The 23,969-nt window shown below is 42.9% G+C and overlaps 1 protein-coding gene across 2 annotated transcripts in view; it reads right to left on the bottom strand.

Moving 5' to 3' along the window:
- Positions 1 to 23,969, bottom strand: part of ARL6 (ARF like GTPase 6) — a 69,178-nt gene that overhangs the window by 30,881 nt on the left and 14,328 nt on the right. For both annotated transcript variants that reach the window (XM_077294110.1, XM_077294109.1), the window contains exons 3-5: positions 23,722 to 23,783; positions 19,477 to 19,545; positions 12,676 to 12,770 (exon numbers count right to left, since the gene is read on the bottom strand). In XM_077294110.1, the coding sequence (XP_077150225.1) occupies positions 12,676 to 12,770; positions 19,477 to 19,545; positions 23,722 to 23,783 (226 nt within the window). The remainder of the gene's footprint in view (positions 1 to 12,675; positions 12,771 to 19,476; positions 19,546 to 23,721; positions 23,784 to 23,969) is intronic.

The following is a 23,969-nucleotide window of genomic DNA, read 5'->3' as shown; positions in this document are numbered from 1 at the left end:
TGCATGGCCGCCCGTAATCAGAGATCTACGGACGTCTGCATGATCCCTTATTGCTAATATCACGAGGTAGTGCAGCTTATAAAGTGAGAGTATCACTCATACACCGATCCCGGGAACTACATTTTTTTTTGCAGGACAGGAATTTCCCATTTAGAGCAAGGGTGTGGTCTCACAAAAAAAATAAAAAAAATAACACCCCACTCTCAAGAACGGTGGGATTATTAATTCTGCATGTTACTTGCTCAATACTTAGGTTACCGGCACCTCTACGGTCCAACAATGGTGCCTGATGTCCTAGACCAGGGGTGGGGAACCTTTTTTCTGCCAGGGCCATTTGGATTTTCATAGCATTCTTCGGGGGCCATACAAATTGCTCACAAAATAAGTCTTGACGCCGGCACTGGTGTCACTGCACTCACGCCAGGGTGCAGTAGTGAACACTGCATGTGTGTGCTCGCAAAGCAAGAAGTGACGAAAGGGCCAGCAGCCATCAAAACACAGCTGCCGGCCCAAGCACTGTGGTCCCCGAAATCTGCCCGGGAGCCGGATAAAGTTATTGCGGGCTGTAAATAGCCCATGGGCCTGTCGATTCTCACCCCTGTCCTAGACAAGGAACACAGCGCTGACAAGCTCTCTGCAATAGAAGACATAAGTGCTGCTCTAAAGTTGGCCAGATTCTGTGCCCCTGCGCTCCTCCCATGCTGCACAGGTAAAGTTGCCTCAGCTTGCACAATCGGAGAGCAAATGTTTGAGGCTGTGGCACAATGATACTGCTAGTCCGAAATGTCAATTAGGAGTGCATTCAGGAAGCCGGGTGTTTGGGCGGCAGTGGTTTCTTACTATTCAAGAAAAATGCCATTAAAAGGGAACCTATCAGCAAAAAAATCTTTATTTACCCGTAGACAGCGGTAATCTGCAGGCAAATACCATTTTAAACATGTGCAGGCATCGAATTAGAGGTGCAGCTACTGGGAGAAAATAAAAGTTATATTCTCCCTGCAGCCGCTGACTTCCTGTTACTGGGGCGGTGACGGCGCGGACTACACAGTGAGTTATCACTGCCCCTGTTACATGACTGACATCCTGTATCGCAGCGTATGTGTGCAGAACAGGCTGTCAGTCACGGTGCAGGGAGTGAGCGGCTGTAGTGAGGATATAACTCCATATTCTCCTTGCAGTCGCACTTCCAATTATATTTTTTCTTTACTTTTTGAGAGGCCTTTCAGAATTTTTCTATATTTTTGTGCCAGTTTTTTTTTTTTTTTTAATTCTGTCTCTGAATAAGTCTAAGAACTTATGCACATGACCATATTACATCTCCGTGCAACCTTTATGGCAATAATGAACCTCCATATCCCTCTCAATTTATATGGTGGCATACAGGTTTTTTTTCTGTTGCATTCTGAATCCAGCAGGAAAATAAAAAATCAATTTTTCCATAATAACGCAGTATGAAGGTATATGAAAGCCATATGGCGAAACATGAAGTGTCTGCAGGTCTGGAGAACCGATGTATAGTTATAAAGTGCGCCAATATGCAGCATCCAGTAGCTCAGCAATATCCAGGAGGTCCAAAGGGTGGAACTTAGGAAACTTTTCTTTCGGTATACGTCAGACCACATAAAAGCGTTAGCAGATTATGCTAATCTCCGCAGAGTTATACAGCAAAAAGAACATGTATTGAACACCTTTTTTATTTTAGAATGGACAAATGCCACTATATAGAGGAACATGTGCATTATGCCATTCCTAATACCTTGAAAATTAGACTCAGGATTATCTAGACACCTTCTCGAAAAGCATCAGGGCGATGTTTTGATACTAACAATATCAGCGGTCCCGGGATTAACAGCAACCCCTGCCACCCAGCGCCACATACTTAGCAGCATCAGCGCCACTTCCCTTGCGACCTAGTCGCCCTGTTACGGCGTGTATCTCCTACTTCTCCAGGACCATAAAGGCACACCTTTCCGGTTATTTTTTGCTGGCTTTCTGGGCCCACAGAGTTTGCTGTCTTTTTGGCTTCCAGTACATCAAAAGTGTTTCTGATGAAGGTCTTGTGATTAGACCGAAAACGTTTAAACATTTGGACTGGATGCACAAAATAAACAAAATATTCATTTTCATCTTGCATAAAACTTCTGAGTGCCAAGTGATTTATTGCTATTGATACTAACAATAGTCGGCATTGAAAGTATATAATCTTCATCACTTTTGGACACACTTTGCCAGGACAGCTCGTAACGTGTAGACCCGGTGTCTTCATCCCCACTTTTTTTTTTCTTTAAGTATTTTTAACTTGTCTTCCCTGATGTTAATAGACTTTATGTGACGTTTTAGATATATCCCTACATTTTTTATTTTTGTGGTTGCTGGTATTTTCCTCCTCCAACTATATGCCTATCCATAGGCCTTCATCAGAGACGGCCACTACTTAACCAGAACCAAAAGGGTTAGAAATGATTCTGAGCAGCCACTGTGACTCAGAAACAGAAGGGTCATAATCTATGGATCTACGGTAATTAAAAAATAGCCTTCACATTATGCAAATACAGTGATAAGCAAAAGGGTAGCAATGTTTTGAACTTTTGACTTTCAGGCTCCATATCTCACAATCCACTATGGCTTGGATCATGAGACAATCATCATAGACAATCCTCTTGGCTATCTCATACATAAATCTTGCAACTACTTAGCATATGATTAGTGATACAGATTCTCGTCAGGTCACTGCATTGTTACTGTTTTGCTCCTGATGGTGGAAAAATCTTTTTCCTGTATACTACAAATTACAACCTGTTCTCAAATTCACGAATAGCTCAGTGTGCTATTAGATTGATTCCCAAGGGAAAAGTCTGGTTCGAATCGAGGAGCAGCAATGAAGAAAAGATAAATAGCATCATCCAGCTCATCGATAGCAGTCTCTCGGCCAAGAAAATTGCCAATCTGCATCATGTGAGTGCCACAACAATTGGAAAAACACAAAATGAAGTCCATCCATCCAAAAGCCAAGAGGCGGACGTCAACAAGTCAGATCTTCCCAAGGTCTATCAGTTCTGGCGCGACAAACACGGCAGTGGAGGTGGCCCATAAGCTTAGTAATAGTTAAATCACAGATGTCCATGCAAGAATCGTGCAACGCAAGTTACAGATATCTGGAACTGTGGGCCGAAAAAAGTCTCGATTTCAATATTGTCATAAAAAGTGCTGGCTTGAGTTTGCCAAAAAATAACAAAAAGTGGAGAGTAGAAGATTGGAAGCGGGTGTTTTGGAGTGATGAGACGAAAGTCAATACACTAAGCTCTGATGGGTGAAAATGGGTCTGGAAGAAACAAGAGAAACAGCGACTAACGGATCAAAAAATTGAAAGAACTGTAAAGTTCGGTGGAGGAAGTCAGATGATATGGGGTTGTTTCACAGCCAAAAGGTGTTGACTAGGATCGATGGTGGTCTCAATGCTGAGCTATATGCGAGTATCCTACAAGAGACGAGACTTCGTACACTCCAGTACCATGGGTATGAAAAGAATGACATAGCGTTCCAACAGGACAACGACCCGAAGCATACGTCAAGACTGGCGAAGAAATATTTCAATGACAATGAAGTAGAGGTGCTGGAATAACCCCCACAGTCCCCAAGTCGAACACATTTGGGTAGAGTTGAAGAAAAAAAACTATACATACCCAAGTGAGTCGACCAATATGCACCAACTTTGGGAACGTGCAGAAGAGACCTGGGAACAGATTTAGGTGGAGTCATGCGTGAATCTGAACCGAGACCATGTCCAGAAGGATTCAGGCAGTGTTGAAAGACAAAAGGTGGATTTACAAAATAATAAAAATGAAAATTTAGATTTTTAGGAGCATAACAATGCAGTGTGACAAAGTCATTGAGCAAGTTCTGAAGGGGAGATACGTTTCACTGAGGCTACTAGCTTCAGTGATTTGAAACCCAGAAATTTCCTTCAGCACACTGTGATGAGAGGGGTTAATCAGCCATTTTACGGGCTGGGTTTTTGTGGACAACCATAGAGTGTGTGGGAGGTTGCCTACCTCATCAATAGTTGGCCTCCAGAGGCATTCAGTATTCAGAAGGGCTGGAGCGAGGAACTCCAGTGTTTTGTGTCCCGAGAAGGAAAAACGGAATCAGTGAGTGGTTATGATCCCCACAGATAAAAAGATTATATATCATTTTGGTTTGCTTTCTAGTTTCTCCCTAAGGGCTGTGTTTATTTTAATTTCGTGTTGGTTTATGCCACATGTATAACAAACCAACAGAAGATTTAAAGAGACGGTGTTCCTTTGTCTACCTCCATGTGCAGCCAAGTGAGCTGATCTACCACAGCAGTGACGTGACAAGAATCTGCATAACTAATCATATGCTAAATAGTTACAAGTCAAATTTATGTATGAGATAGCCAAAATTATTGTCTATAAATGATGGTAGTCTCACGTATGAAGCTGTACCAAGTATATGGATTTATCATAGGAATCTAAAACATTTGGCCGAAATATATATATATAAAAAAAAAATAAACAAAAAAATGAGTATTTTGGTGACAGTCGAGTCAGTCCTTCAAATAAACTTCTGGCGCTAATAAAAATCAGACATAGTAATAGTAAAGAGATGAACAAACTACCATTACTCCAAAGGAGGTGAATAAAATGGTGATAATATAGGAGGTTTATGGAGCCAGAGGAGATATGTATCCATGGGTATCAGCAGAAATGACTCCCCACATCTAGGTGCCAGCTGTTATTTTATGGACACTCTGGCTACCAGGCCCCTGGGTCTTGTCTAGGACGCACCAGAAGAAGTCATAAAAACTATTCACTAAGCAACAACGTCATTAAATGCTTCATAAGCAGCTATAGAAAACCATCAAACTACAGTAACGAGGAATAAAAGGCTGTGTGAACACATACTAAAAGCGCTCTTTAATTATCCTGTCACCGGAGCGGCCTATTTATTTCTGGTTTTTGTTGTATAGCAAAACGCTAAATAGGAAAAGTCACCGAGCGTCCCTAGACTCTGCAACTGCTGTGAAAGCTTTGCTCATGGGTATGTGCTATACATATATTCATACTGCAGCCGCCACGGATCACACAGAGCCGCTGCCGCACAAGGCGGGAGCAGTAAAGCCGTGCGCGGGTCGTCACTCTTCTGCTGTGAAATATGGATCGTTTGTAATGCAGATTACTCATTATCCCCTATCTAGCACTGCAGTATATGAAAAATATATGATTGCCTGAAGACCATCAACCAACACCTAAAACACCTGAAAAACATAAAAAAGACAAAAATACTTGTATAATGTATTTATGCAACAGGTGCAATCACACAATATGGAATGACACAGAGCTGATGGTCTGCGTGTAATCTGTATATCGGATCAGACTCACACATTATGGGTCAATGGGTGCGCAAAAATGGATCACAAACGGGTTACCGTTCACATGTCATGTGTTTTTTAGGGACATATTACAGTTACTGAGTCAGGAAGCAGAATTTGGAATTTTATTATTAAACGGTTAGGGCTCAGACTCATTTGCGAGAAAAACAGACGAGTGCTATCCAATTAAAAAAAAATAAAAAAAAATAAAAATCTGGATTGCACTCTGACCAATGTTATAAAATGGGTTACATATCATCTGCGTTTTTTTTTCCATGCTGCGATTTGCCACGTATCTCAGATGAAAATTGCGAATGCAAGTCAATGGATGTGAGAAAAAAAATTGCACAGCACTGTGACCATTCGAGTGCTGTCCGATTTTTACAAACCGATCTCTTTTGAAAAGCCGGCAATTTAGCAGCCGCGTACAGTAATATCACAGCAGGAGCCAACAGGATAGAAGAAATGGATTACATACAGTAAATACATATAGAATAGTTTGATATATAGATGTGTGTGACCAATACAATTAGTACAGTGTGTGGGCAAATTACTGGACATGTATTTACTTAATAAAAGATTATTTTTCTGAAAAAAAATGGCGTGGGTTCTTGCGTAATTTTCATATCCAGCAGTGGGAAAGCTGATGGCTGAGGACAGATGTTTATAGCCTGGGTATAAACAAGGGTACCCTATAAACCCTATAAACAAGGGTACCCCCCTTGGTAATACCCATGGAGCTTCCCAGGCTATTAATATCACCTAACTGACGTCAGCACGAGCACAGTTAGAAATGTTCCCATGGTGCTCGCGCTGATGTCAGTTAGGTGAAGTGAGTGAGAAGTTTCTCACGCTCACGGTGACGTCAATCAGGTCATACGAGTCTACCGCGAGACACTGGGCATCGGTAGCAGACGCTGCTCAGTGTCCCTGCTCGATGACAGGCTGTATAGTCGCATCATGCAACCATACAGCCTTCCATCTAGATGTAGCAGAGCTGGACCCTTCATGGGACAAATGGATTATCATCTCCTCAGTAGACAGGTGAGGAATATTGTTGTTTGTTATTTTAACTCTCTTGCGGGGACAATGGCGTCATTGGAATTGTCGATGTCTTAAGTATGGTTTAATTAAGATTTATAAAAGGAGTCTGTGTCATTTCAATTAAAGGATTTTATTCTGGGTGTCTGTGTTTTTATACACTATGACTATGGGGTTAGTAATGGGGGCGAGCTGCACAGCCACATTACACACTTTAGTTGCAAATTGAGTGGCTTTTGACCATGTAACGTATACAAGTGGAACATGTTTTTCATAATTTTCTCTATTAGTCTATGCAAATTTGTATTGTTTTTTAATTATTCTCTTAATTTATTGAAAGTGTGATCAAAATATCTATAAAATGGCAGCGAGTAAAAACAATAAATAAACAGATGCAAAAAACAACAAGTGCAAAGAAATGCGGCTCTTAGATTCACAAGACAGTCTAACAGTGCTGTAAGGTGTCAATGTCAGATTATTTCAGGCAGTAGATAATATCAGATTGTTTTTGTGATTATACAATGTGTTGTCTGAAGTTTGTCACAATACACAGCACTTTTCTCAGCTATCAGGGCAGTCACTGGAGAAAGACGGTTGGAATCATGGTTGGAAGAATAGAAGGAACAAGGCGAAGAGGAAGACCAACAACACGAAGGCTTGATACTACCAAGATAACGGCGGAGAAGACCCTGATGGACCTTTCTAGACTTGCACAAAATCGAACTTCCTACAGATCGTTCATCCATCAAGTCGCTGTGGCCCAAGATAGAACCTACGGCCGTTAAACTCCCACAAAAAAAAAATTAATGATTAACTGCTACTCCATTTACATTTGTGATAGTTTTTCAGTGAGTGCAGAGATTCTGAACAGTAAGGCCGGGATCACACATGAGCGAGATACGTCCGAGTCTCGCATTGTAATCCCCGGCCCTGCCGCCTGCACTCCGGAGCGGAGCGTGTGGCCACATAGCAATACATGGAACCGTACACTCCGCTCCGGAGTGCAGGCGGCAGGGCCGGGGATTACAATGCGAGACTCGGACGTATCTCGCTCATGTGTCATCTCGGCCTAACAGTAAAATAGCCAAGAATTGGGGTGAATTATGCCCGATATGTGGCTTAACAGGTATTTTTCTTTAAAGGAAACCTGCCATGCTGCTAATTTCATTAGCAAAATGGTCTTGACAAGCTTCGTCCCATATCAAGTATAACTCACCCTATTACTGTCTTATACACTGTCACTGCTAAGAATCTTTGCACTCACTGAAATAAGCTATAATAATAATAATCTCTTTATTTATATAGCGCCAACATATTCCGCAGCGCTTTACAGACATTATCATCACTGTCCCCGATGGGGCTCACAATCTAAATTCCCTATCAGTATGTTTTTGGAGTGTGGGAGGAAACCGGAGAACCCGGAGGAAACCCACGCAAACACGGGGAGAACATACAAACTCCTTGCAGATGTTGTCCTTGGTGGTATTTGAACCCAGGATTCCAGGGCTGCAAGGCTGCAGTGCTAACCACTGAGCCACCAGACTGCCCACTTGTAAGGAAAACACACACGAGAGGAAAGCCAGGGGTTACAGATATCCCCCGTCGTCACCAATCGATGAGGGACCTTACACAGTCACAGCTCTCTGGCACCCCCCTTACCCTCAGGTCAGTCAGGGAACTGCACCTAGGATAACTAGTCGCCGGAGAAGCTGCCATGTCACAAACTGGTTATTGAGGCACTCTGCAGCGAGGGTGGTATATATATCCCCAGTCCCAGGCTGGGAATATATATATATAAATACACACACACACATATACAGTGGGGCAAAAAAGTATTTAGTCAGTCAGCAATAGTGCAAGTTCCACCACTTAAAAAGATGAGAGGCGTCTGTAATTTACATCATAGGTAGACCTCAACTATGGGAGACAAACTGAGAAAAAAAAATCCAGAAAATCACATTGTCTGTTTTTTTAACATTTTATTTGCATATTATGGTGGAAAATAAGTATTTGGTCAGAAACAAAATTTCATCTCAATACTTTGTAATATATCCTTTGCTGGCAATGACAGAGGTCAAACGTTTTCTGTAAGTCTTCACAAGGTTGCCACACACTGTTGTTGGTATGTTGGCCCATTCCTCCATGCAGATCTCCTCTAGAGCAGTGATGTTTTTGGCTTTTCGCTTGGCAACACGGACTTTCAACTCCCTCCAAAGGTTTTCTATAGGGTTGAGATCTGGAGACTGGCTAGGCCACTCCAGGACTTTGAAATGCTTCTTACGAAGCCACTCCTTCGTTGCCCTGGTGGTGTGCATTGGATCATTGTCATGTTGAAAGACCCAGCCACGTTTCATCTTCAATGCCCTTGCTGATGGAAGGAGGTTTGCACTCAAAATCTCACGATACATGGCCCCATTCATTCTTTCATGTACCCGGATCAGTCGTCCTGGCCCCTTTGCAGAGAAACAGCCCCAAAGCATGATGTTTCCACCACCATGCTTTACAGTAGGTATGGTGTTTGATGGATGCAACTCAGTATTCTTTTTCCTCCAAACACGACAAGTTGTGTTTCTACCAAACAGTTCCAGTTTGGTTTTATCAGACCATAGGACATTCTCACAAAACTCCTCTGGATCATCCAAATGCTCTCTAGCAAACTTCAGACGGGCCCGGACATGTACTGGCTTAAGCAGTGGGACACGTCTGGCACTGCAGGATCTGAGTCCATGGTGGCGTAGTGTGTTACTTATGGTAGGCCTGTTACATTGGTCCCAGCTCTCTGCAGTTCATTCACTAGGTCCCCCCGCGTGGTTCTGGGATTTTTGCTCACCGTTCTTGTGATCATTCTGACCCCACGGGGTGGGATTTTGCGTGGAGCCCCAGATCGAGGGAGATTATCAGTGGTCTTGAATGTCTTCCATTTTCTAATTATTGCTCCCACTGTTGATTTCTTCACTCAAAGCTGGTTGGCTATTGCTGATTCAGTCTTCCCAGCCTGGTGCAGGGCTACAATTTTGCTTCTGGTGTCCTTTGACAGCTCTTTGGTCTTCACCATAGTGGAGTTTGGAGTCAGACTGTTTGAGGGTGTGCACAGGTGTCTTTTTATACTGATAACAAGTTTAAACAGGTGCCATTACTACAGGTAATGAGGGGAGGAAAGAGGGGACTCTTAAAGAAGAAGTTACAGGTCTGTGAGAGCCAGAAATCTTGATGGTTTGTTTCTGACCAAATACTTATTTTCCACCATAATATGCAAATAAAATGTTAAAAAAACAGACAATGTGATTTTCCGGATTTTTTTTCTCAGTTTGTCTCCCATAGTTGAGGTCTACCTATGATGTAAATTACAGACGCCTCTCATCTTTTTAAGTGGTGGAACTTGCACTATTGCTGACTGACTAAATACTTTTTTGCCCCACTGTATATATATATATATATATATATATATATAAACCTCCAATCCGTCACTGCCAGGATCCCCCAATAACAACAGAACGGTATGCTGCCACCAGTTCCTCGTTAGATATAAGCCCAGTCTGTTACCAAGCTTAAATCGGGTCAGAAACCAACCCCAGGGAGCGTATAAGTACTAGCCGAACTCATGGACGTGGGAAATCGGGTTTTGAGATAAAAGGGCAGCCCAAAAATCAATTGATATTTTAATTGCCGAAAGGTGCACTAGATACTACAAATGTAAACAGAGTAATGTACAGATATTACAGCCAGCCATAAAATGTCTAAAAACACATCAGTACGCTTTAATCGCACAAAATAAAACTTTCAAAATCTATCTATCTATCCATATATATATATATACAGTATAGACCAAAAGTTTGGACACATCTTCTCATTTAAAGATTTATCTGTATTTTCATGACTATGAAAATTGTACATTCTCACTGAAGGCATCAAAACTATGAATTAACACATGTGGAATTATATACTTAACAAAAAAGTGTGAAACAACTGAAAATATGTCTTATATTCTAGGTTCTTCAAAGTAGCCACCTTTTGTTTTGAAGACTGCTTTGCACACTCTTGGCATTCTCTTGATGAGCTTCAAGAGGTAGTCACTGGAAATGGTCTTCAACAATCTTGAAGGAGTACCCAGAGATGCTTAGCACTTGTTGGCCCTTTTGCCTTCACTCTGCGGTCCAGCTCACCCCAAACCATCTCGATTGGGTTCAGGTCTGGTGACTGTGTAGGCCAGGTCACCTGGCGTAGCACCCTATCACTCTCCTTCTTGGTCAAATAGCCCTTACAAGGCCTGAAGGTGTGTTTGGGGTCAGTGTCCTGTTGAAAAATAAATGATGGTCCAACTAAACGCAAACCGCATGGAATAGCATGCCGCTGCAAGATGCTGTGGTAGCCATGCTGGTTCAGTATGCCTTCAATTTTGAATAAGTCCCCAACAGTGTCACCAGCAAAGCACCCCCACACCATCACACCTCCTCCTCCATGCTTCACGGTGGGAACCAGGCATGTAGAGCCCATCTGTTCATCTTTTCTGCTTCGCACAAAGACACGGTAGTTGGAACCAAAGATCTCAAATTTGGACTCATCAGACCAAAGCACAGATTTCCACTGGTCTAATGTCCATTCCTTGTGTCCTTTAGCCCAAACAAGTATCTTCGTCCTTAGCAGTGGTTTCCTAGCAGCTATTTTACCATGAAGGCCTGCTGCACAAAGTCTCCTCTTAACAGTTGTTGTAGAGATGTGTCTGCTGCTAGAACTCTGTGTGGCATTGACCTGGTCTCTAATCTGAGCTGCTGTTAACCTGCGATTTCTGAGGCTGGTGACTCGGAGAAACTTATCCTCAGAAGCAGAGGTGACTCTTGGTCTTCCTTTCCTGGGGCGGTCCTCATGTGAGCCAGTTTCTTTGTAGCGCTTGATGGTTTTTGCCACTGCACTTGGGGACATTTTCAAAGTTTGCCCAATTTTTCGGACTGACTGACCTTCATTTCTTAAAGTAATGATGGCCACTCGTTTTTCTTTACTTAGCTGCTTTTTTCTTGCCATAATACAAATTCTAACAGTCTATTCAGTAGGACTATCAGCTGTGTATCCACCAGACTTCTGCACAACACAACTGATGGTCCTTACACCATTTATAAGGCAAGAAATCCCACTTATTAAACCTGACAGGGCACACCTGTGAAGTGAAAACCATTTCCGTTGACTACCTCTTGAAGCTCATCAAGAGAATGCCAAGAGTGTGCAAAACAGTCATCAAAGCAAGAGGTGGCTACTTTGAAGAACCTAAAATATAAGACTTATTTTCAGTTGTTTCACACTTTTTTGTCAAGTATATAATTCTACATGTATATTCATAGTTCATTCATAGTTTTGATGCCTTCAGTGTGAATTTACAATTTTCATAGTCATGAAATTACAGAAAAATCTTTAAATGAGAAGGTGTGTCCAAACTTTTGGTCTGTACTGTATATATATATATATATATATATATATACACATACACTCATATACACATGCTACTGACAGATGCATCGTCCCTGAGCGAGTTGCTCTGTGATTACACATACACTGCTTACATTACGTCTCTGCTTCGTGCATTCTTAGTCTTGGTTACTATACTCTCTATTCCAGTGACTAATGTTCTACCATATATTATTTTGCGCTTATTATGTGTATTAATTGATTATACTACAGGTGACAGTTGCTTAATTTTCTATGATCTGCAGATTTCCTGTATATCTTTCTGCGATGAACACGTCTTCTGCTGTTCTGTTTGATTTATTGTAGTGGAGTACTACATCATTTCTTTTAATAAGTTTCTCTTATAAGTGGCCCATTTTTATATTAGTGAATATATAGTATAAGTTAGAGGATGATGGGATTCTATCCACATCTGGTGATTCCACCCATTCTCCATGCGAGCCATTTTTTAGTCTATTTTATATATTTTCCACCCGGATTTTCAGCTGTCGCATACAATTCTCCTATTCTGCTCTCTACAGAGTGACGCGGGGCTCGGACAGCAGCCTCCATCGATGCATCGGATACATCATGACTTTGGCTGCTCTCGTTCGGAGCCGGATTGTGCTGCAGTCACAGGCGAAGAGACCGAGATTAAAATCAGTCAAGAAAGACTTTAGGTATCTGATCTGCTGACATCCATCATCTGTGCTGAGTGCTCTTCAGCAGCGCTGACAAGACGAGTTCCTGCAAAGTGTCTGATGAGAAGAAAGCGGCGAGGGAGGGGGGACGCAGCACAATCTTACCTGCGTGATTTAAAAGGGTCTCAAGTTCTTCTTTAGCCACCACCATTCTGAGCTTGTCACTGCTGTCAATGACAAAAATAATAGCCTGGCCTTCTCTGCAACATGGAAAGACGGGAAACAAGATTTAGTGTCAAGGAGAGAATTCATGGAAAGAACAGGTAGGGAACAAGCAGGTCTTACTTGTATCACTCCCATTATCCAGCTTAGGCCAAAGTCTTATTATATTAGCGCCTCTACATTACTAGATTAAGCTGTGGCTGCTCCATCTTGACCCCTTACTGACCCCCAGTCTGACCCCCGTGTCTACTATTTGAGATACCTTGCACCTATCCTAAAATGTTATACGCACTGCCTTCTTGCCAATGTTCTGGCTTTTGTCTTCTCCTATGTGGTTTGGTTTATTAAACTATTTAGATGTAAATTTAATAGCTATAAACTGTATTCACATTTTTTTTAAAGACAAATTTCTTATTTTCTGCTTTGTATTCACAATTATTGTAGGTTTGCTAATGGTTACTACCAGAAACCGTGAAAAGCAGATTCTAAGATGAAATGGACTAATCTGTAATTGTACAATGCACCTCACTTTGGTAATAGTTATCAATATGGCTTTTTATAAAATCCCTGTAAGGAAGGGGGCTGTAGATTAGAAAAACCTTTAGTCTCAAAAACAGCAAATCACAATTGTCTGTGGTATTGTAAGCCAGCCGCATTCACTTCAGTTGGAACTTAGCTGCAATACCAGGCACAGCCCATCTTCTCTTTCAACATAGAGCAGGACATGTGAATTTATGATGCCATCAATGAAATGTATACCCCCTCCCCGACACCAGCAGCAATCATAAAACCCTACACAAGGACTGCCTCCATCATATTTCACTGTAGGCACCATGCATATTTTTCTAAATTTATTTTTCAAAATGCATGGCGCCTACAGGGAAACATGGAGGAGGCAGTGTCCTTATGTAGGGTTGTATGAGTGCTGCTGGTGTCAGTGGGGGTGGTGCATTTACTTGATGGCATCATAAATCACAGATGTCCTCCTTTATAACGAAAGAGAAGATGCTCCCATCACTCCATGCCCTTGGTAGATGTGCTCTTTTCCAACAAGACAAACATCCAAAATACACATCTAAGGCCATTGTTGCACTTCTGAAGAAGGATGGGGTGAAAGTGATTCAGTGACCAAGTGTCTCCTAATCTGAACCAAACTGAATTGAGGTATTGGGGAATTCTGAATAGACAAGTTGTCATCACTCTCGATCTGGGCTCTAAAAGGGGTCATTCTTGAAGAATGGAAAAAGATGTAATATGTTGCCATCTTGTTCATTCCATGACTAGAAGACTTGGTGCTTAAAAATCATGGTGGTCATACAAAATACTAGATGTAGCAGTTTTTGAAGTGGGGTGTTCTCATTTTTTGCATCAACTAAATGTAAGTAAAACTGAAGATTTTGTAATGAAAGTTATATTAGTAACTTGACATTCATGTTCTGGGTTAAAAAAGGGTCCATGAAACTCAGCCTCGTCAAAATTTTGGAACTGGTCCTTGTATTTTTCAAAAGGGGTATACTCATTTATGCTGATCACAGCATATTAATAAGAAATTCTATAAGTTATTGATCACAGGGGGTCAGGTCTCTGGAGTATAAAGAAGTTGGAACGCGGTGTCCCTTCCACAGACTGTTTCCTGTGTGCAGGGTGTTCCCGGTCACTCACTAGAGGACGGCTCGATCAATGTGAGGAGGGTCAGCTGCAGGCCCCTGCACAAACAGGTGGCTGGAAAACTATAAACTATGAACGGAACAGAGGATTTTTTAATAACAGGTAAATTGTGCAGCTGCTTGTCACTACAAGCTTTCTTGACGAGGCAGTCCCCTTTAATCCAGTATTCTTAATATAAGTCCCAAAAGTTCATGCTAATGTATAAATCTTCAGGGGGTTGTATTTACTAAACTTGCAGGAAACAGAGGGTGCCTAGAAAGACAATTACCGTACTCTAAGGCTATGTGCACACGTCCGGATTCTTTGCAGAAATTTCCTGAACAAAACCAGACTTTCTCTGCAGGAAATCCGCATGCATTTTTTTTTGCGGATTTTTTCCAATGCATTAAATAGCGAGAAATCCGCAAAAAATCTGCAAAATGAATGAACATGCTGCGTTTTTTCCAGCGATGCGTTTTTTTTTTTTCGAGGAAAAAAAACGCAACATGTGCACAAAAATTGCTGATTGAATTCTATTAATAGGATGCTTAATGGATGCGGTTTTTTTTCGCGGTTTTATTGCGTTTTTATAGCGAAAAAAACGCGACAAATCTGGAACATGTGCACACAGCCTAAAGGAGCACTTAGAGGGGCAGATTTCGGCCAGAAACCAGCGCTAATCCACTATATCCAAGCCTGTCGGACCCTGTTTGTTAACTGGCTTGTTCTACCCCCATAGGGCTGATGTGCTGCTGACAGCGATGATTTTTAATGACTACATAAAAAAATCCAATTACCAGTTTCATTCATTCAGAGGCTGATTGCAGGAATGATTACATGGGACAATGTGAACAGACCAAAGAACCACTCTGGCGATTTATTTTTTTATTCACTGCTGTAGTGGTATCACTAATGTCTGTCCCCTGACTAGTAAAATACTTAACAGTCGCCGTTGTCTTCTGTTCTCAGCGCCGCTCCAGTCATCTTCTGCTAGTTGTGACCTGCCGGATGTCATCTTCTGCTAGTTGTGACCTGCCGGATGTCATCTTCTGCTAGTTGTAACCTGCCGGATGCCATCTTCTGCTAGTTGTGACCTGCCGGATGTCATCTTCTGCTAGTTGTGACCTGCCGGATGTCTTCTTCTGCTAGTTGTGACCTGCCGGATGTCATCTTCTGCTAGTTGTGACCTGCCGGATGTCATCTTCTGCTAGTTGTAACCTGCCGGATGTCATCTTCTGCTAGTTGTGACCTGCCGGATGTCATCTTCTGCTAGTTGTAACCTGCCGGATGCCATCTTCTGCTAGTTGTAACCTGCCGGATGTCATCTTCTGCTAGTTGTGACCTGCCGGATGTCATCTTCTGCTAGTTGTGACCTGCCGGATGTCATCTTCTGCTAGTTGTGACCTGCCGGATGTCATCTTCTGCTAGGTGTAACCTGCCGGATGTCATCTTCTGCTAGTTGTGACCTGCCGGATGTCATCTTCTGCTAGTTGTGACCTGCCGGATGTCATCTTCTGCTAGTTGTGACCTGCCGGATGTCATCTTCTGCTAGTTGTGACCTGCCGGATGGCTCCAGTGCTTGTTGGGTGAGCTGGAGGTCACTTATCACTGTAAGTCTATGAGAGCCAGGACAAGACCACACCAAAGCCTTACACTGACAGCTTGTGACTGAAACCTCTGACCTCAGGTCAGTCAGTAGCTACAGTCACAAGATGGCATAAATGGACCATGGTGGCACCAGGAAGAACAGAAGATGCTGACTGAAAACCATTTTACTAGGGACAGAAACATGTATTAATGATAGCACTACATCGGCGAAATAAAACAAAAGAAAACAGCCAGGAGTGTTTTTTTTTTTTTTTTTTTTTTAAAGAAGCAGCTGAGACAACTTTATTTCCCCCATTTCTGCAGCTTCACCTTATTGTTTATCACACTGCACTTCTCTTCTTTTGCACATGATGTACTTATAATTGTGCAGTCAAAATTCAGCCCCATCTTGTTCCCTAGTTTTCACTCCTCTATGCCCGGCTTTGATTCATCAGCACAATGTCACAGACAAGTAGAGCTAATATAATCTGTGCCTGCTGTGGGGAGAGTGTGATTTTCCTGCTCTCTGTATTCTACTGAGTAAGGGTACCGTCACACATTGAAATTTCCATCGCTACGACGTTACGATTCGTGACGTTCTAGCGATATCGTTACGATATCGCTGTGTCTGACACGCAGCAGCGATCAGACACCCTGCTGAGAATCGTACGTCGTAGCAGATCGTATGGAACTTTCTTTCGTCGCTTGATCACCCGCTGACATCGCTGGATCGTTGTGTGTGACAGCGATCCAGCGATGTCTTCGCTTGTAACCAGGGTAAACATCGGGTAACTAAGCGCAGGGCCGCGCTTAGTAACCCGATGTTTACCCTGGTTACAAGCGTAAACGTAAAAAAACAAACCGTACATACTCACCCGTCGGTGTCCTTCAGGTCCCTTGCAGTCTGCTTCCTGCTCTGAGTGCCGGCCGGAAAGTGAGAGCAGATCACAGCGGTGCTGCGCTCTGCTCTCACTGTACGGCTGCACTCAGAGCAGGAAGCAGACGGCAAGGGACCTGAAGGACACCGACGGGTGAGTATGTACTGTTTGTTTTTTTACGTTTACGCTGGTAACCAGGGTAAACATCGGGTTACTAAGCGCGGCCCTGCGCTTAGTTACCCGATGTTTACCCTGGTTACCCGGGGACTTCGGCATCGCTCCAGCGCCGTGATTGCAACGTGTGACCGCAGTCTACGACGCTGGAGCGATATTCATTCGATCGCTGCGACGTCACGGATCGTGCCGTCGCAGCGATGAAAATTTCAATGTGTGACGGTACCCTTAGCTAATAAACGTATATAATCAGGGAGCTGAGCTGTGATCACCTGCATCAAATCAGGACCTGTCTAGTCATCATCAGTAATTGTGATAAAACTTTGCCACTAAAGTTCTCCACAGGAAGGGACCTTCTTGTGACCTTCAGGTAACATAAAGCCATGTCATTTCCATGGGGTCACATGACCCCAACTGTGAAGTGTACTAGTGTGTGTGTGTGTGTGTGTGTGTGTGTGTGTGTGTGTGTGTGTGTGTGTGTGTGTGTGTGTGTATGTATATATATATATATATATATATATATATATATATATATATATATATATATATATATAGTCACTGGGGGGATACTATAAGTTTACTCCTCCAAATTCTGATACAAACTTTACAGTAGTTAAGTCAATAACTATTGCTGTGATGTTCTGGCTGCCGGTCAGCTTTTATCTAGCATTACAATGGCTTATGGAGAGCAGAGATGCTGCATTTTGGAATAAAGCAGATTTTCTCTTAAACCCAGCTTTGTATGCGGTCACATATTCTGCGCTGGACCATCTTGTGGATAGGTGATAAATGTCCATTGTGAGACCACCCCCTAAATGTATACCTGTAGCAACAGACCACCGTTATAACTCCCCATTAATACTCTGTTAAATGGGCAAAGTTGGCAAACGCCTTCACAAAGAACCATAATGAGGTCTGTACATCTTCCATAGTTTACGTTAACTATTGTTTCTTACTGTGACATTTATGAGTATAGTAAAATAAGGCAGAGGAAATAGTTTAACCTTCAGATCCGTTACATCTGAGGAGACATTTTTATGGTTTTAGAGACAGTTCCTGTCACAGAGATCCCGCCGTGGAGAAGCTCGGCCTTTTCAAGCCTTCGTTGATAGATGTAAATCACATTCGTACACTGGGATGTTTTGGATTTTGACACTTCTGTAGATAGTGATGTGAGAAGTTCTAACACTCGTCTGGGCATCACAGGAAAGGTGGAAGGCTTCACAGAGGAAAGAACAGAACGGACCGCTAGATCTGGACAAGACTGGACTGGGACTAAAAGCTTTCATGAAATTACCACCAATTGTTGAATCTGTAGAAGAATGGGATTTCAGCTATAAATGGTATCACACAGGGGTCAGCAGGTACATGAAGGAGTGTGGGATGCTGGTACGACACTGGACAGAATGCTTTCTGGGCTAGGATTAGCGTTGGTGTGAAAGATTCGCAGGACCTGGTCCATTACTGGCCCCATCACTGTACTGTACGGGCAACGTCCTGTCCTCTATACTTAAAGGGAATCTGTCACCAGGTTTTTTTCTACCCAATCTGAGAGCAGTATAATGTAGCAGCAGAGCCCCTGATTCCAGCAATGTGTCACTTACTGAGCTGCTTTCTGTCATTTTGATAAAATCATTTTTTTTTTTATCTGCTGAAGATCTACCAGTTCTCTGACTGCTGAGCTCTGTATAACCCCGCCCATATCACTGACTGGCAGCTTTCTCTATACATGGGCAAAGAGGCGGGGTTATACAGAGCTCATGAACAAGGAGGACTACATGGCAGCAGGTTTACTAGTCCTCTAGTGATGAAATCACTTTTATCAGCACAAGATTATCAAAATTACAGCAAGAAGCCCAGTAAGTTACACATCGCTGGAATCCTGGTCTCTGTGTCTAGATTATGCTGCTCTCAGATTAGGTGGCAAAAACCTGGCGGCAGATTCCCTTTAACAGACTAGAGTAAGATACACCAGCGAAATCGCCTCGGGAAAAGACCGCCAGTGTTCTACTAAAGCGGCTTAGCATGGGGAAAAAAAAAAGGCGTATAAAGACATTGTGTGCATATAGCCCAAGGCACGTTTATTTCCTGGCTTGCACCAGCTTGCGCGTTTTAGACATACCTTCTAACACATTTGACAAGTGGTGTGGTCCATTTCCTGGGAGCCAGTACAGCACCACTGTATAATGAGCGGTGACTGTAATCGCTCCCTGCACCGTCCCAAATACTGCAAGAGAGCGGCTGCAGGGAGAACATAGCTTCATTTTCTTCTTGGAACCGCACCTCCAGCTGCACAGGGTATAACACTCCTTACCTGCAGATTACCCCTACATCTGTAAGTAGTGTTTCTTGACAGGTTCCCTTTCAGGCCACCATCCCCACAATGGCAACTTACAATGTATAGGTTATATTTTTATTTGAAATGTTTATTTTCACAGCAATGCTATAGATCACTTACTTGTAATAGTGCTCCCAGAGATTCCTATACCTTCCTTGTCCAGACATGTCAAAAACTGTGAATGACAAGCTAGAGAAAAATATAGCAGAGAGTTAGTAGATCGTATATATTATCAGTACGGCACTACAGACAAGGTCATACAGGATAGAAAACATTACAGCATTATACACTATTGTCATCCCATAACCGACCACTGATTTATGGTGCGGGGGGCCGCCACCTGCACGTCAGCTCATTCCCCGCGGTGATATATACCGTACTTATATGTGTGTATCCTATACAGCCCAGACCACCAATTCCTGTACATCAGGGGAGCATCTGCAGCCCATCAGTTTCCTGGAGAGTCTGCTATGTGAGTGCCTGCATGATTTAGCTTGAATATATCACACACACATATATAAGTGTATTCACTACCGTTCCAAAGTTTAGGGTCACTCAGAAATGTCCTTATTTTTGAATAAGCACAGTTTTTTCCAATGAAGCTAACAGTAAATGATTCAGAAATACACTCTCTACATTGTTAATGTGGTAAATGACTATTCTAGCTGCAAACGTCTGGTTTGTAATGCAATATCTTCATAGCTGTATAGAGGCCCATTTCCAACAACCATCACTCCAGTGTTTTTATGGTACTTTGTGTTTGCTAACTGTGTAAGAAGGCTAATGGATGGTTAGAATACCCTTGAAAACCCTTGTGCAAGTATGTTAGCACAGCTGAAAACAGTTTGGCTGATTAGAGAACCTATAAACCTGACCTTCCTTTGAGCTAGTTGAGAATCTGGAGCATTACATTTGCTGGTTCCATTAAACTCTCAAAATGGACAGAAAAAAAAAAAAACTTTCATGTGAAACTCGACAGTCTATTCGTTTCGGCACATGTCACACTTAGCACAGCACAGAATGCAACTTGTATTGAAATCTCCAGGAAAAATTAGAGGGATTTTTAGGGCTTGAGCTCAATTTTCTGCTATATGAATGCAGATTGCTGAATCCTGCCTGTGCGCAATAGTCACACTGTCAGGATTCAGCTATCTGGACAGCTCGAGCGGTTGTCATGTAATTTGCATAATTATGTTCATGTGCGGATGAGCTTCTGTCCCGTCCCTCTCACAAGTTAATTGAGAAAAGCAGGAAAAGTGGATAGTCGGCACGTGACCTCCAGTAACATAAATTGCATACGGGTCACATGACGACCACTTGAGCTGGAAAGAGAGCTGATCCTGACAGTATGAACATTGCACACTGCCAGGATTCAGCAATCTGCAGCCGCATAGAGAAATCCTCTTTAACATGCAGGTCAATTTGCGTTGCACATTTCAGTGATGTTACTCAGACATGTCCGGGTTCTGTTTCTCTAGACTGCAAAATCTCTAGAATTAACAAAAATAAAGCTTTTCAATTTTTGAAGGGGTATTCCCATGTCCAAGATCCTATCCCAATGCATAGTTGGTACCTAAGTTACTGCAATGCCCTGTACATGGGGTAAGTGACATAGAGAATCCGAAGAACTAGACTACATTTCTAAATGGAGGCATTTTCTAATATTATTATTACACCTACTAAATATTGAGAGTGGACCTTCGAGATGGGAATACCCCTTTAAGGAGAATCTGTCCCAAGGTCAAAAGAGACCAGTGTGTTGAATATTTCTTTTTTTTTTTTTTTTTTAAATCCGCCATACGGTTTCCTAGATATGGGCCTTTTAGGCTATGTTCACACTTTGCGGTTTTTGCTGCGGATCCGCAGCGGTTTTGACGGATTTTGGTTTTTGGATCCTTACGGCACTGCAAACAAAACAAGACTCCAAACATCTAATCACAAGAAAAATATATACTGGTAGTTTCTCAAAATGTGCATGCTGCAGCCGATCAGTAGCCGGTGGTTGGCTGCAGCGCTGATATGATGACCCTGATGGATTATTCCAGCAAACCAGTGGGGGGAGGGGGCATAGCACTGATCCAGGAGGAATCAATTCACTTTTATTTTTCACCTCTCTATACCAATAAATAAAGGGGTGTCCAGTAATGGGCAACCATTTAAGGCTACACAGCAACTTTGGATTTTTTTTATTTATTTATTTTACAACTATTAGCAACTCTAAAATTTGAAACTTGATGTCAGAGGAACCAAGTATCCAATAACCATAGAGAAAAGAGAACAAATCTTCTGTCTTGGGCTGATCATTAACACAGAAAAGGCAGGAATCTGTGTGAACCTTCATATTGTTTTTCAATTGGGATCAGTCCCTGGATTTCACAATACGAAATGCATAAGATATTAATAAGAGGTTAATAGTGATGAGGCTGGTGTGCGCTTTTGGGTAAAATTGCAGTCACAATGGCTGTGTAACCTTCTTTCAGTGAACATGGTCAGCGCTCAATAGTACGTCCATCGGTAGGCTTTGTGCACACTACTCCATCGAGCAGCTCCTAGAGGATGTCCTGGCCTTTATACAGTGATCTGGACTTACACAGGGGCCCCTGGGTAGGGTCTGCGGAGCGGCTGCTGATGGGTGACAAAGGCGGTCAGAGGACGGTCAGAAAACGGAGACAATACCAGGAATTGGAACAGAATCATCATGCAGCGGAAGAGTCAGAACACGAGCTGAGGTCAGCAAAAAGAACAAAACAGCGGGGCAGTGGCAGGGGAACAGGAGTGAGGGGTGCTTGGGGGCGGTCCGGTCCGATGGGTGTCGCATGTCCGGGTCCTCCCATCATTTTTTTTTGCGATGCCGCCCTCCTGTTGCGTCAACGCTCCCCGGCATCGCGCTCCTGCGCAGGCGTCCTTATCTGTCCTGTTGAGGGCAGAGCAAAGTACTGCAGTGCGCAGGCACCAGGAAAGGTCAGAGAGGCCCAGCGCCTGCACACTGCAGGACTTTGCTCTGCCCTCAACAGGACAGATAAGGACGCCGGAGCGTGAAGACAAGAAGAGGACATCATCGCATGAAGATAGGAGGCGCCGGACCGGACCGTGACCCCTATCAGACCGGACCGCAGTGGGACCGCCCCTGGGTGAGTATAATCTAACCTCTTTTTCTCCTCTTTCAGGTAACATCGGGGGCTTATCTACAGCATTACAGAATGCTATAGATAAGCCCCTGATGCTGGTGGGCTTAGCTCACCTTCGATTTTGGGGGTGACAGGTTACGTTTAATTTTCTTCACTTGCAGGTCGGATAGGGGTCTTATCTACAACATTATCGAATGCTGTAGATAAGCCCTGAAAGGCCATGGCCGTATCTTATATCGGCCAAAACTGCTGACAGGCTCCCTTTAAATAGTGCCATCCCAGGCAAAGCTCGCAGGAAGTTAATTAGATGACCAAGTTCAGGAGTTAACTCCTAGACTCCCTGACTGGATGGCACTACAAGCCCCAGAAATCAAACCAAACTGCTGCATTGACACCCGGCATCACCTGCAACAAAGGCTGCACCTGGTGACAGCAGCACAGACATGAATGTAGCACTATAAAAGTTTTCCCGTCTGATCTTATTTTGAGAATTTTATACGTTCAGCACTAGCTAAACTACACCAGCCTCATCAAGTCTACTAAATCTATACAGTCTGAAAACGTGACATCTGGCGACAGATCGGCTTTAAACAAGTGGGCCTTTATATTTTTTTATTATTTTACAAAGGGCCTCAAGTGGGTTTAAAAAACAAAGACAACCATACAGTAACCTACCAAAGCCCTTATATTCATAGGTGCTACTTCTCGTGTCACCCGAAGGGGAGGTCAGGTGGCTACTGCACCCAATCAGTGTCAACTAATTGGCTGCAGCGGTCATGTACTGTGACTGCTGCTTCCCTCGGCATTGGTTTACTGTCAAGCTCCAATCTAAAAGGGGTTGTCTCATATGAAGAAACAACTCTAAAAGGGGTTTCTGCATTGGACATTTTGCAAAAAAAGATCAACCAACCATAAACTATGGTGAAACCCCTCGGTAGGAATCCAATCACCATAGGAAAAATAAAGCTTTACATCGCTCTTATTAATGTAATGACATAAAATAATTAATCTCTTATAGAGGTAAATATAAAAAAACATGGATTATCCCAATGCATTATGTATGCACTTTACCTCCATGTTACTAAACCCATTAGACAGGTGTGAACTTCTCCTGCTCTGCACAGATCTTAGTCTGGAAGAAGTGGACACTAGATCTCGAGAACCGTCCATCTCTAAATGACTGTGCTTCAGAAACCTCATCAGTGACAGGGACACGGGGGACTGCTTGGAACAGTACCTGGAGGTCTTGAACTTCTCTATGCTGAAACCAATAGTTGGGACGATATCTTGTGTCTGAGCCTGAAATACAAGGAAAATGTAAAATCAGAGAGAAGTGCCAGTGCAAGGTGTACACAACAGGGAAAGGTATGACAGGTATGCATCTTGGGCTAAAATAATGTAACAACTTGGCTTCATTACAAAGGTCACATCATTCGGCTTTCACAGGCTCTTGGTGTTCCTGAACATTACTTGCTGCAGAACGAG

Source organism: Ranitomeya variabilis, chromosome 3 (genome assembly GCF_051348905.1).
Source record: "Ranitomeya variabilis isolate aRanVar5 chromosome 3, aRanVar5.hap1, whole genome shotgun sequence".
NCBI lineage: Eukaryota > Metazoa > Chordata > Amphibia > Anura > Dendrobatidae > Ranitomeya > Ranitomeya variabilis.
The sequence above is the reverse complement of the archived record's forward strand: the minus strand, read 5'-3'. Positions and strand labels throughout refer to the sequence as shown.